General features: G+C 45.5%; 1 protein-coding gene across 3 annotated transcripts in view; it reads right to left on the reverse strand.

Annotated features, from left to right (window-relative positions):
* Nucleotides 1-14946, reverse strand: part of CALB2 (calbindin 2) — a 126036-nt gene that overhangs the window by 17634 nt on the left and 93456 nt on the right. For all 3 annotated transcript variants that reach the window (XM_056525408.1, XM_056525409.1, XM_056525410.1), the window contains 2 exons: nt 4887-4943; nt 4586-4663 (listed from right to left, as the gene is read on the reverse strand). In XM_056525408.1, coding sequence (XP_056381383.1) covers nt 4586-4663; nt 4887-4943 — 135 coding nt within the window. The remainder of the gene's footprint in view (nt 1-4585; nt 4664-4886; nt 4944-14946) is intronic.

Raw genomic sequence — 14946 nt, forward strand, 5'->3', positions numbered from 1 at the left:
AAAGGGGCACAGTACCTGTTCCGTGGCCTAGAGGTCCCGAGCTGCAGCCATTCATGAATAGGGAGAAGAAAGAGAAGAAAAGGGCCCTCAGAGCCATCCCAGTCCGAGTGCAAGATAGCAGGTCACAAGTCCATAACGGGAGGTCCCGGATCAGCGCCGCCCGCGCAGCCAGTCGTCCGCCTCGACCGGGGAGGAGAAAAAGATGGCTCGATCTCCGTCCACCACCCGGAGGCGTGCAGGGTAAGCCATAGAATAGGGCACACCACGCTCCCTCAGCCGAGCCTTCACCGATGTGAAGGAGGCCCTCTTGCGCTGCAGGTCAGATGAGAAATCAGGGAAAATGGATACCTTAGCATTGTGCACCTTGATCTCAGGGAGTCGTCTAGCAGAACGGAGAATCATGTCTCTGTCGTTACAGTTGAGAAAGCGCGCCAACAGCGGGCGCGGGGGTGCCCCAGGAACCGGCGGCCTAGCAGGAACTCTATGCGCCCTCTCCACAGCATAGGCCGTTGAAAACTGAGCGTCCGGGAAGAGTTCTTTAATCCAGGTTTCAACAAAGGCCCCGGGGTTCTGGCCCTCCGCCCGTTCAGGTAGGCCAATCACCCTGATGTTATTCCGGCGCAGCCGGTTCTCTAAATCATCATTTTTCTGCCGGGCGCCCTCCAATTGCTCCTGCACCTCCCGGAGGGAGGAGGGCAAGGGCTGCACAGAATCCTCCAGCGTTGAGATACGGGACTCCGTCTCCGTGACTCGCTCACGGAGAGTCTGCATGTCCTGACGTAGGAGGCCTACGTCCACCCGTACCTCCTCCAATTTGCCGGTAAGAGATGTCCGACAGTCCTGTATGGCCATGAGAAGGGTGTCACTAACCTCCCGCAGAGTCGGTTCAGGAGAGTCTGGGAGATCAGGCGGCAGGCTCTTCACCCCTACTGCTGCAGAGCGCGCTCCGGCCTGCCCAGCGCCATCTTGTTTTTCAGCACGGGCATAAAGAGATGGACACTTTGAATATCTGGTTATGCCCTTTGGGCTTTGCAACGCCCCTGCCGTCTTCCAGGACTTTGTAAATGAAATTTTTCATGATTTATTATATACCTGTGTTGTGGTCTACCTGGACGATATTTTGATTTTTTCTTCTAACCTAGAAGAACACCGCCGTCATGTCCGCATGGTTCTTCAGAGACTCCGGGACAATCAGTTATATGCCAAGATGGAGAAATGTCTCTTTGAATGCCAATCTCTTCCCTTCCTAGGATATTTAGTCTCTGGCCAGGGACTCCAAATGGACCTGGACAACTATCCGCCATGTTGGATTGGCCACGCCCCTCCGGACTCCGAGCTATCCAACGTTTCTTGGGGTTTGCCAATTACTACAGACAATTTATTCCACATTTTTCCACCATTGTGACCCCAATTGTGGCCCTAACCAAGAAAAACGCCAACCCTAAGTCCTGGCCTCCTCAAGCGGAAGAGGCGTTCAACCGTCCCAAAACTGCCTTTTCTTCTGCTCCCGTACTCTCCAGACCCGATCCATCTAAACCCTTCTCACTGGAGGTAGACGCCTCCTCGGTGGGAGCTGGAGCTGTACTCCTACAGAAAAACTCTTCCGGACATGGTGTTACTTGTGGTTTCTTTTCTAGGACCTTCTCTCCGGCGGAGAAAAACTACTCCATTGGTGATCGAGAACTACTGGCCATAAAACTGGCCCTTGAGGAATGGAGGCACCTGCTGGAGGGGTCCAAATACCCAATTATTATATACACTGATCACAAGAATCTCTCTTATCTTCAGTCTGCCCAACGGCTGAACCCTCGCCAGGCAAGGTGGTCATTGTTCTTTGCCCGTTTTAACTTTGAGATTCATTTTCGCACTGCTGACAAGAACATTAGGGCTGACGCCCTCTCTCGTTCCTCGGATGCCTCTGAAATGGAAGCCTCCCTGCAACACATTATTCCTCCTGACTGTCTGATCTCTGCTTCCCCAGCTTCCATCAGACAAACTCCTCCTGGAAAGACCTTCGTCCCTCCACGCCAGCGCCTCAGGATTCTCAGGTAGGGACACTCCTCACACCTCGCCGGCCATGCTGGTGTCAAAAAATCCATCCAGCTCATCTCTCGTTTTTATTGGTGGCCTACCCTGGAAGCAGATGTTGCTGATTTTGTTCGGGCTTGTATAGTCTGTGCCCGGGACAAGACTCCTCGCCAGAAGCCTGCCGGTCTCCTTCATCCTCTGCCTGTTCCTGAGCTACCATGGTCTCAGATTGCTATGGACTTTATTACAGACTTGCCTTTATCCCATGGCAACACAGTTATTTGGGTGGTCGTTGATCGTTTCTCCAAGATGGCACATTTTATTCCTCTTCCAGGTTTTCCTTCTGCGCCACAGTTGGCAAAAAATTTTTTGTGCACATTTTTCGCCTTCACGGGCTTCCTACACATATCGTCTCGGATAGAGGCGTTCAATTTGTGTCGAAATTCTGGAGGGCCCTCTGTAATCAGCTTAAAATCAAATTAAACTTCTCGTCTTCCTATCATTCCCAATCCAATGGGCAAGTGGAGAGAGTTAATCAGGTTCTTGGTGACTATTTGCGACATTTTGTTTCCTCCCGCCAGGATGATTGGGCCGATCTCCTACCATGGGCCGAATTCTCGTACAATTTCAAAGTCTCTGAGTCCTCCGCTAAATCCCCATTCTTTGTGGTGTACGGCCGTCACCCTCTTCCCCTCCTCCCCACTCCCACGCCTTCTGGTTTGCCCGCTGTTGATGAGGTGACTCGGGACTTCTCCACCATCTTGAAAGAGATTCAAAAATCTCTCATACAGGCCTCATCCCGGGTGAAGAAACATGCCAACAAAAAAAGAAGAACTCCTCCTGTCTTTTCTCCTGGAGACAAAGTGTGGCTCTCCGCCAAGTATATCCGCTTCCGTGTCCCCAGTTATAAACTGGGACCAAGTTATCTTGGACCTTTTAAAATCAAATGCCAAATCAACCCTGTCTCCTACAAACTCCTTCTACCTCCTTCTCTCCGTATTCCCAATGCTTTTCATGTCTCTCTCCTTAAGCCACTTATCCATAACCGCTTCTCTCCTAAGGTTGTTGCTCCTACTCCTGTCTCCAGGTCCTCAGACATCTTCTCGGTTAAAGAAATTCTTGCATCCAAAACGGTCAGAGGTAAAAAAAAAAATTCTTGTAGATTGGGAGAATTGCGGTCCGGAGGAGAGGTCATGGAAACCCGAGGATAACATCCTTGACAAGGACCTTATCTAATTTTCAGGTTCTAAAAAGAGGGCGAGACCCAAGGGGGGGGGGGGGTACTGTTACGCCGAGCGCTCTGGGTCCCCGCTCCTCCCCGGAGCGCTCGCAGCGTTCTCCTGTTTGCAGCGCCCCGGTCAGACCCGCTGACCGGGTGCGCTGCGATAATGTCCCTAGCCGGGATGCGATTCGCGATGCGGGATGCGCCCGCTCGCGGTGCGCATTCCGACCCGCTTACCAGACTCGCTCCCCGTCTGTGCTCTCCCGGCGCGCGGCCCCGCTCCCTAGGGCGCGCGTGCGCCGTTTTTTTGTGATTTAAAGGGCCGGTGCGCCACTGATTGGCGCATGGTTTTTAATTAGTGTGTTCACCTGTGCACTTCCCTATATTACCTCACTTCCCCTGCACTTCCTTGCCGGATCTTGTTGCCATTGTGCCAGTGAAAGCGTTCCTTGTGTATCCCTAGCCAGTGTTCCAGACCTCTTGCCGTTGCCCCTGACTACGATCCTTGCTGCTTGCCCTGACCTTCTGCTACGTCCGACCTTGCTCTTGTCTAATCCCTTGTACCGCGCCTATCTCAGCAGTCAGAGAGGTTGAGCCATTGCTGGTGGATACGACCTGGTTGCTACCGCCGCTGCAAGACCATCCCGCTTTGCGGCGGGCTCTGGTGAAAACCAGTAGCAACTTAGAACCGGTCCACGCCAATCCCTCTCTGACACAGAGGATCCACCTCCAGCCTGCCGAATTCTGACATGTATATTTGGAGTGTACTTTCTATAGTTATATATTAAAGGTGTACTCACTATAGTCTGGGTGTAGTATGTATATTTAGAATGTACTTTCTATAGTTATATATTCAAGGTGTACTCATTATAGTTTGGGTGTAGTATGTATATTAGTGTACTTTCTATAGTTATATATTCAAGGTGTACTCACTATAGTTTGGGTATAGTATGTATATTAGTGTACTTTCTATAGTTAAATATTCAAGGTGTACTCACTATACTCTGGGTGTAGTATGTATAGTTAGAGTGTACTTTCTATAGTTATATAGTCAAGGTGTACTCACTATAGTCTGGGTGTAGTATGTATATTTGGAGTGTACTTTCTATAGTTATATATTCAAGGTGTACTCATTATAGTCTGGGTGTAGTATGTATATTTAGAATGTACTTTCTATAGTTATATATTCAAGGTGTACTCACTATCGTTTGAGTGTAGTATGCATATTAGTGTACTTTCTATAGTTATATATTCAAGGTGTACTCACTATAGTCTGGGTGTAGTATGTATAGTTAGAGTGTACTTTCTATAGTTATATAGTCAAGGTGTACTCACTATAGTCTGGGTGTACTCATGGAGTTTCTTTTCATCAAATGGTCGGTTTGCTTTCTTCAGCAGATCGGACAGGAACCCCTGCAGGCATCAGATCAGAAACTTTATTAGATAAATAACAAAGACAGGTGGAAGTTATTACATAGGGGGACATGGGGCAATTATTAAATGGGGGCTGGGGAGAAGTTATAAAAGCAATGTCAAGTGCAGGATCAGTTTTTTTTAGAGCCACTCAGTATACTGAGTATATAAACCTACTGAACTCAGGTTTTGCCTCATAATCCTGCCCTCTCCACGTTCTCACCTTTAGTTCATTGGCTTCGATGTAGCCACTTCTGTCTGTGTCGTATTTTCTCCAGGCCTGGAATTTTAATAAGAAATCAATCATTCTTAAAAAAAATGGCAAAACGCAACAGTGTGGTGTAGCTCAGGTAAGTGTGTAAGGCTAAGTTTCCACTTATTTTTTTAAACGCCAAGAAAAACGCCAATTCTCCCTCATGGCGTTTTTTTGGCCAAAAAACGCTGCGGCAGGATGTTAGCTGTAAATCAATGAGAAATAACTAAATTATTTTTCCACTTGGCGTTTTTCAGTTTGGCGTTTTTTTAAATCATTTTGGTGTTTTTCCACTCTTTTTTGGTGTTTTTCAGCTCCTTGGCGGTTTTTCACTTGAGCCACTGGAGTTTTTTCCCTGAAATCGTGGCGTCTTTCTCCCATAGAAGTCTATGGGAGTAAAAAAACGCCAAGAAAAACGCCATGTGGGTTTTAACTTTGGCGTTTTTACAGGCGGTTTTTATTCTTTTTTGGACTTTAGCGATCCAAAAAAGTGACGGAGATAAAAAAAAATTCGTAGGGTACATTTAAAAAAAATATCTAAAAAAGATACAGTACTGATGGAAAAAATTGTATCTAACGAAATCTTTCATTTTTATTACTACATTTTTAATTCAATTTTAAACAGGGATCAATTTATGTGGGCGGGTAGGGCACTAAAAATATTGCCGACAATAATAAAAATGTAGTGTGTGTGTGTTTTTCAATTTTTTTCTTTATTTTCTACATTTTTTTAGGTAGTACTACTACTCCCAGCATGAAACACACTGTTCCATGATAGGAGTAGTAATACCTGTACTGATAGACAGATCGCCCATTGCGATCCTCCTATGGGAGTAGTAGTACTACCTAAAAAATGTCAAAAAATAGAGGGAAAAAAAAAGTGAAACACACACACTATTAAAAATTAATTAAAATTTTGCTGGTACTACAGCTGGGAGCTGTAGTACCTGCATTAATAGACAGATTGCAACAGGTGTCAGAAGTTACACACACTGCGATCTATCTATTAATGCAGGTACTACAGCTCCCATCATGGAGCAGAGTGTGCTCTATGTTGGGAGTAGTAGTACCTGTAGGTAAGAACAGATCACAGCGGGTATCACTCCTGACACCAGATGTGATCGTCCTATCTATAGTAGAGATGCGGAGCGGCTCTATACAGTGCTCGCATCTCTGCTATATTATGGACGATCACATCGGGTGTAAGGACTGACACCCGAGGCGATATGTCTATTAGTAGAGGTACTACTACTCCCATCATGGAACAGTCTGTTCCATGCTGCGAGTAGTAGTACTACCTACAAAATTTCAAAAAATAGAAAAAAAATAAGTGAAACACACACTTTATTAAAAATGTATTACAATTTTGTTATAACAAATATAAATTTCGTTAAATAATTTTTTTTCCATCACTACTGCATCTTTTTTTTTTTTTTTTTTTTGGTACCCAACAAATTTTGGGTACCAAAAAAAAAAATGCCAGGAAAAACGCCAGACGCAGGAAATTGCACTGGCGTTTTTTCCTGCATTTTTTCAGGCGTTTTTTTCAAGCCAAAAAACGCAGGACAAAAAAACAAGTAGAAACTTAGCCTAAGGGTGGGTTGTAGTTTGGTATAGAAAAGGTGTGTACAGGTTAAAAGTGGTGTGGTGCAGTACAAGATAGTGTGTGCAGGTGAAGTTTAGAGTGCTACAGTACACATATACGCACAAGTAGGGTGTTGTGTGGTCAGTGGCGTCAGTAGTGATGTGTTCATGGTCCCCCTACATAACGCTATGCCCCCCCCCAATTTATGTGCCCCTATTTAAAGTAAGCCCACTCACCAGCCATCACCTCATTGTGCAGTGGCAGTGAGACTCACAGTGGCCGCGCTGTACCGTGAGTTGTCGACCCGTCTAGGATGCGCTTTAATAATTGCATAAGAGCATCTTACTGACACGCCTATAGTTAAATGCAGAGCTCAGCTGTTTAACAGAGCAAAGAGCCATTGGCTCCCCATCCTGTCAATCACTCTTGTGGCCGCCTGCAATATGCAGGCAGCCACAAGAGGCCAACGCCCTTCCTCTGTACTCCGGCACATGATTGACATCATATGCTGTTCAGTTTGGGACATCAGTTTATGAAAGAGACGTTCTGGAGTTGGAAAGGGTACAGAGATGCACAACAAAGCTAATATGGGGCATGGAACATCTTAACTATGAGGAAAGATTAAAATAAATACATTTGTTTAGTCTTGAGAAGAGACATTTAAATATGATCAACTTATTTAAGTATATAAATGGCCCATACAAAAAATATGGGAAAAAACTGTTCCAGGTAAAACCCCCTCAAAAGGCAAGGGGACACAAGCCTTCTTTACCATAAGTTAACCGTGAATTTATGGAACAATCTACCTAAGTTACTGGTTACAGCAGCAATATTTGAGGGCTTCAGAGTTAGATACATTCCTAGAACAAAATAACAAACCCCTTCCTGCAGATGGATGTATATTTACGTACTCTACAGGCTCCTGGTGTATGACGCCAGCTGAGCACAGGTCATACCCAGTGGGTCCTGGTTGCTATAAGCAACCTGGACCCATGGCTAATGGCAGACATCACCGATTGGGCCAATGTCCAGCACTAAACCTTTAGACGCAGCAATCAAAGGGTGAATCCTGTTCCCGGCTAGCTCAGCGGGCTAATCGGGACTGCTGCAAAATCGCAGCATCCTGATCAGCTGAGAGGATTGCGGGAAGTCTTTTACCATCCTCCTTGCCGTTCAGTCGGTGCTCCAATGCTGCAGCCAGCCATGGCAGGCTGGAGCAATGTAGTACTGATAACACTTATCAATGTTGTTCTATGGAGCAACATTGATCAGTGTATGCAATTTAAAAAAATTTCATGTTATGGTCCCATATGGGGACAAAAAAAAAAAGGGTAAAAAAAAAAAAACTATATATATATATATATATATATATATATAAATTAATAAATGTGCATTAACCCCTTCCCTAATAAAAGTTTGAATCACCCCCCCTTCTCCCATTTTTCAAATAAAATAATGTTAAAAAAGAAACCATAAACGTGTGGTATTGCTGTGTTTGTAAATGTTTGAACTTTTAAAAACAATGTTAATTAAAAACAAGTAATCCCATACAGGAAGAAGTAGATGGCACTTCACAACGTGGATGAAGTAAAGAATTTTGTTCACTTACGTGAGACAGGACAGCGCCATCGGTATAAGGGGAGGGAGCAGACAGATTGGAACAATCTGTCTGCTCCCTCCCCTTATACCGATGTCGCTGTCCTGTCTCACGTAATTGAATAAAATTCTTTACTTTCATCCACGTTGCAAAGTGCCACCTACTTCTTCCTGTATGGGATTATTTGCTATCGCTATCTCTTTGGATTGAGCACCGCTATTAGTGGACTATACCAAAGCATTACACCTGTGCCTCCGTAGGATCTATAACCCCGTGTTGGAGTCAGTAGTGCTGACCCCCACTTCTCCCTTGTGTTTTGTTTGTAAGCAAAAAAGAAGCCCTCATTTTGGTCTTTAGATGGAAAAATAAAGGAATATCTACTAGAAGGCGAGGAGGAAAAAAGGAAACCTCAAAAAAAGGATATGCATAGACAGAAATACAGAATCCCCTCCCCTTCATTCACCTATACCCCTTTCCTTTACCTCCTTGGTTAAACTTAATGGACATGTCTCTTTTTTGAACTATGTAACTATCATCATGCGCTGGAGCACAGACCGGAGGAGAAGAGGACCATGCACAGGAGCCAGGTGAGTATGTTTTTTTAAATCTGCTGCTACTACTACCTGAAGGGGGCTGCTGCTATTACTACCTAAAGGGGGCTGCTATAATTACAACCTAAAGGGTGCTGCTACTACTAATAAAGGGGGCTGCTGCTACTACTACCTTAAGGGGGGGGGGGCTGCTGCTACTACTGCCTAAAGGGCGTTGATACTACTAATACCTAAAGGGGGATATTGATACTACTACTACCTAAAAGGGGCTGCTGCAACTATCTGAAAGGGGGCTGCTGTTACTACTGCCTAAAGGGGGTTGCAACTACCTAAAGGGGTTTGCTGCTACTACTACCTAAAGGGGGGCTGCAGCTACTACTGCCTAAAAGGGACTGCTACTACAACTACCTAAATAGGGCTGCTGCTTTTACTACCCAAAGGTGGCTGCTGCTACTACTGATGAAAGGGGGCTGCTACTACAACTACCTAAAGGGGGCTGCTGCTATTACTACCTAAAGGGGGCTGTTGCTATGACTGCCTAAAGGGGGCTGCTGCTATTACTACCTAAAGGGGACTGCTACTACTACTGCCTAAAGCGGGCTGCTGATACTACTAAATAAAGGGGGCTGATGCTATTACTAGCTAAAGGGGAGCTGCTACTACTATATGAGGATGGCTGCTGAGGTTACTAACAATAGAGGGCTGCTACTACTGCTGACTAAAGGGGGCTGCTCATACTACTGCCTAAAGAGGGCTGCTGATACTACTGATGAAAGGGGGCTGCTGCTACTACTGATGAAAAGGGGATGGTACTACATCTACCTAAAGGGGGCCGCTACTACAACTACCTAAAGGGGACTGTTGTTTTGACTGCCTTAAGGGGGCTGCTGCTATTACTAGCTAAAGGGGAGCTGCTACTACTATATGCGGACGGCTGCTGCTGTTACTAACAATAGAGGGCTGCTACTAGTACTGACTAAAGGGGGCTTCTGATACTACTGCCTAAAGGGGGCTGGTGCTACTACTGATGAAAGAGGGCTGCTACAACAACTACCTAAAGGGGGCCGCTACTACAACTACCTAAAGGGGGCTTCTGCTATTACTACCTAAAGGGGGCTGTTGTTATGACTGCCTAAAAGGGGCTGCTGCTATTACTACCTAAAGGGGACTGCTACTACTACTACTGCCTCAAGGGGGCTGCTGATACTACTACCTCAAAGGGGGCTGATGCTATTACTAGCAATAGGGGAGCTGCTACTATGCGGAGGGCTGCTGCTGTTACTAACAATAGAGGGCTGCTACTACTACTGCCTAAAGGGGGCTGCTGATACTACTACCTAAAGGGGGCTGCTCATACTACTGCCTAAAGGGGGCTGCTGCTATTACTACTTCCTAAAGGGGACTGCTGCTATTACTACCTAAAGGGGGCTGCTGCTATTACTACCTAAAAGGGGCTGCTGTTATTAGTACCTAAAGGGGAGTTGCTACTACTATGTACGGATGGCTGCTTCTATTACTAACTATAGGGGACTGCTAGTAATACTGTCTAAAGGGGGCTGCAGATACTACTGCCTTTAAGGGGATGCTAATTCTACTGCCTGAAGGGGGATTCTGCTGCTACTTCTACCTAAAGGAGGATGCTACTACTACCTAAAGGGGTTGCTAATACTACTAACTAAGGGAGGCTGTTGCTACTACAGCCTAAAGAGGAGCTGCTGCTGCTACTGCCTAAATGGGGGCCTGCTACTACTGCCTAATGAGGGCTGCTGCTGCTAGTATTCCTACTACCTAAAGAGGGCTGCTTATACTACTACCTAAAGGGGGTGCTGATACTACAACCTAAAAGGGGTTGCTGCTGCAACTAATTCTTGATGGGGGGCTGCTGCTACTACTGCCTAAAGGGAGCTGCTGCTGCTACTACTACCTAAAGGGGGCTGCCACTACAACTACCTAAAGAGGATGCTAATACCTAAAGGGGCTGCTGCTGCTACTACTACCTAAAGGGGGGCTGCTGCTACTACTGTCTTAAAGGGGCTGCTACTTTGACAGTCTGGGTTGGATGGAGAAGTAAAAGGAAAGTGAAAGACTCCAATTAGAGAAGACATCACCTGATGTAACTGTATATAATCACCAGTAGAGGTTATATCTACTACTACATCGTCAATGTATGGGGGGAATATTTCCTCCTTGTATACTGGTATTATGAGTAATTTTGGTCCCAGTATACAAGATTTGGTCAGTAATAGTATGATAATAATATATATGGTGATAATATTTCCTCCTTGTATACTGGTATTATTGGTCTCAGTATACAGGATTTGGTCAGTAACAGTATGATGATAATATGTAAGGTGATAATATTTCCTCCTTGTATACTGGTATTATTGGTAATATTGGTCTCAGTATACACAATTTGGTCAGTTAAAGTATAATGGTAATATGTAAGGTGAAGTTATTTCCTCTTTATATACCGTGTTAATTGGTGACTATATGATTTATTTAGAGGTACATGTGTCAATCCTGGGAAATTGTCTTACCATTGTTAATGTTTGACAGGGAACTGCACAGAAAATAAATGACATGTCACTTATTTTCCATGTGGACACATGCTGAAGCTACCTTTGAAGTCAATGGGAGCTTCAGGGTCAAGCTTCCCCCATTCTGATAATTTGGACCCACAGTGTATAAATGTAGTATTGTTATAAATGCCCCCCACACACACACACAAACTTTTGTCCTAGACCCCCCCGCCCCCCCGCCACTGTGTGTGGTGCAGTAGAGGTAAGTGTGTACAGCTGGAGTGCAGTATGGTGCAGCACAGGTGAGTGTGTAATGATTAGTAGACGTGAGCGTGTACTGGTATGGTTTAGAGTAGAGCAGTAGAAGTGAGTGTGTATACAAGTGTGGAGTGGCATGGTACAGTACAGGTGTGTCTATAGGTGAAATATAGTGTGGGGCAATATGGGTAAGTGTGTAGAAACATAGAGGATTGTTGGTAGAAAAAGGCCACATGGTTTATCTAGTCTTTCCTTATATTATTTCCCTTTTCCTTATTTTTGTTATTCTAAAGACATATGCTTATGCCATATTACAGACACCTCCTGAAAACATCAAACCTATTGAACACTTTTGTGTGATTGATAAACAGGCAAATCTTACCTACCAAACCTTCTCCTAGGTCACCTACAAACATATCCACAACAGACCGCTTGTAACCAGACTCTGCTCAGAATACGCACTATTAACCAGGACTCTGAGATTTGTCATTCAGCCAACTGTTAAACCACTGAAGGCCAATTAAGTCCAATTTTCAATAATTTATCTTATCTTTCTTTATTGGAAACAAAATATTATTTTACTATTTTAGAGTAGAAGATCCTTGCAACAAACTTCCATTTGGTTGTTGAATTCACAGTAACTGAATGTAAACTTCCCTGGGATAAACATATCTTTCTTAAGTTAACAATAAAGATAAATAATATCAGGGTAGATGAAATGGTCCAGGTGGTCTTTTTTTCGAAAATTTTCTAACTGTGTCAAAGATATGTATGCAGGTGTTATGCAGAAGACGCGTGTATACAGGTGGGGTGTAGTGTAATGCAGTAAAAGTAAGTATGTACAGGTAATGTTTTGTGTGGTACAGTAGAGGTGAGTGTGTACAGGTGGGTTTAGTAAGATGCAATAGAGGTGAGTGTGTACACATGGGCTTCAGTGTATTGCAGAAGACGTGTGTACAGGTGGGGTGTAGCAGTGGCGTTGCGACCCGGGTGCGGGTGGTGCGGCCCGCACCGGGTGACACCAACCCAATGGGGTGACACCAAGACGCTAGACGTAGCCCCCCCCCCCCCCATCTGTGCCCAATCGGCCTCCGATCCGTCAGCACCCCACCCCCCCCCCCCCCGGGCTGTGTGTGCGGTGCGCCCGTCCGTCAGCAACCCCCCTCTTTCCCCTGCACTGTGCGCCCGTCCGTCATCACACCCCCCCTCACCTTCACCAGCATTATGCCCAGCCTCTGCTCCCACGTCTGCGCCGGCCTGACGTCACACCACATGGCCGCGCAGGAGGACGTCAGTTACGTCACTCGCACGGCGCCCGGTGAGAAGGAGCGCTGTGCTGAGTGTGTGTGTCTGTCTCTCTGTCTGTCTCTATCTATGTTTGTGTGTGAGAGACTCTGTGTGTGTGTGACTGTGTGTGTATATGTGACTGTGTGTGTGTGACTGTGTGTGTGTGTGTGACTGACTGTGTGTGTGTGTGACTGTGTGTGTGTCTTTGAGTGTGTGTGTCTCTGACTGTGTGTGTGTGTGTCTCTCTGTGTTGTATGTGTTTTTTTGTGTGTGTGTGTGTGTGGGGGTGTGGGGGGGGGGTGGTGGTATAACCAGCGATCTATTGTGGGGAGACTTTGACCCATTGTGGGGAACCTGCAAGGGAACCTGCGGCCTAATGTGGGGAAACTACGACCAAGTGTGGGGAGTCTATGCTACCTTATGTGGGGAATCTGTGCTACCTAATGTGGGGAAATTGCTACCTAATGTGGGGGAACTGGTACCAAATGTGGGGAATCTATGCTGCCTAATGTGGGGAAACTGCGACCTACCTAATGTGGGGGAACTGCTGCCTACCTAATGCTCCCCCCCTGGCAACCCTCATCATCCACCAGCAACACCCCCCCCCCCAGCAGTAGCACCTCCATCAGCAGATCCTGATGGTGGATGATGGCGGTGCTCCTGCCAGGAGGATGATCCTGCCGATGGATGATGGGGATGATACTGCCAGGGGAGATGGCTAGTAGCACCCTCATCATCCTCCAGCAACACCCCCCCAGTAGTAGCACCCCCATCATCCACTAGCAACACCACCAATACCCCCCTCCCGTCGTAATAGCATCAGCTAACGGATGTTGAGGGGTGTTACTGCGGTTGTGGTATTATATTCAGAGGGTGCACTGTATGGCAACGTTATATTCAGAGGGCGCAGTTTGTGGTAGTATTATATTCAGAGGGCGCAGTTTGTGGTAGTATTATATTCAGAGGGCGCAGTTTGTGGTAGTATTATATTCAGAGGGCGCAGTTTGTGGTAGTATTATTAGAGATGAGCGAACTTACAGTAAATTCGATTCGTCACAAACTTCTCGGCTCGGCAGTTGATGACTTATCCTGCGTAAATTAGTTCAGCCTTCAGGTGCTCCGGTGGGCTGGAAAAGGTGGATACATTCCTAAGAAAGAGTCTCCTAGGACTGTATCCACCTTTTCCAGCCCACGGGAGCACCTGAAAGCTGAACTAATTTATGCAGGAAAAGTTATCAACTGCCGAGCAGAGAAGTTTGTGATGAGTTGAATTTACTGTAGTTTGCTCATCTCTAAGTATTATATTCAGAGGGCGCAGTGGGTGGTAGTATTATATTCAAAGGGTACACAATGTGGCGGTATTATATTCAGGGGTACAGTATGTGGCAGATTTATATTCAGGGGTACAGTATGTGGCAGATTTATATTCAGGGGTACAGTATGTGGCAGATTTATATTCAGGAGTACAGTATGTGGCAGATTTATATTCAGGGGTACAGTATGTGACAGATTTATATTCAGGCGTACAGTATGTGGCAGATTTATATTCAGAGGGTACAGTATGTGGTAGTATTATATTCAGAGGGTACAGTATGTGGTAGTATTATATTCAGTAGGTACAGTGTGTGGCGGTATTATATTCAGGGGTACAGTATGTGGCAGATTTATATTCAGAGGGTACAGTATGTGTTGGTATTATATTCAGAATGTACAGTGTGTGGTAGTATCATATTCAGAGGGTACGGTGTATGGAAGGTTTATAATCAAAGAGTATAGTGTATAGTAGTATTATATTTAGAAGATACAGTGTCTGTCAGGTTTATAATAATAATTGTTTTCATATAGAGGATGAGAATGCGCTGACATAGTGAGGAGTCGTCTGGGTGTCACATTCTGCAGAGAGAAGTTTTAGCTGGAACAAGTCCTGGCGGTATGTACCATCTGAATTAGATAAGAGAAGACGTCACCTGTAGTCACTGATATCATTGTGTATTCTCCTCACTATAGAGAAGACGTCACCTGTAATCACTGATATCATTGTGTATTCTCCTCACTATAGAGAAGACATCACCTGTAGTCACTGATATCATCGTGTATTCTCCTCACTATAGAGAAGACGTCACCTGTAGTCACTGATATCATCGTGTATTCTCCTCACTATAGAGAAGACGTCACCTGTAGTCACTGATATCATCGTGTATTCTCCTCACTATAGAGAAGACGTCACCTGTAA

The sequence above is a fragment of the Hyla sarda genome, chromosome 6 (assembly GCF_029499605.1).
Source record: "Hyla sarda isolate aHylSar1 chromosome 6, aHylSar1.hap1, whole genome shotgun sequence".
NCBI classification, from domain to species: Eukaryota; Metazoa; Chordata; class Amphibia; order Anura; family Hylidae; genus Hyla; species Hyla sarda.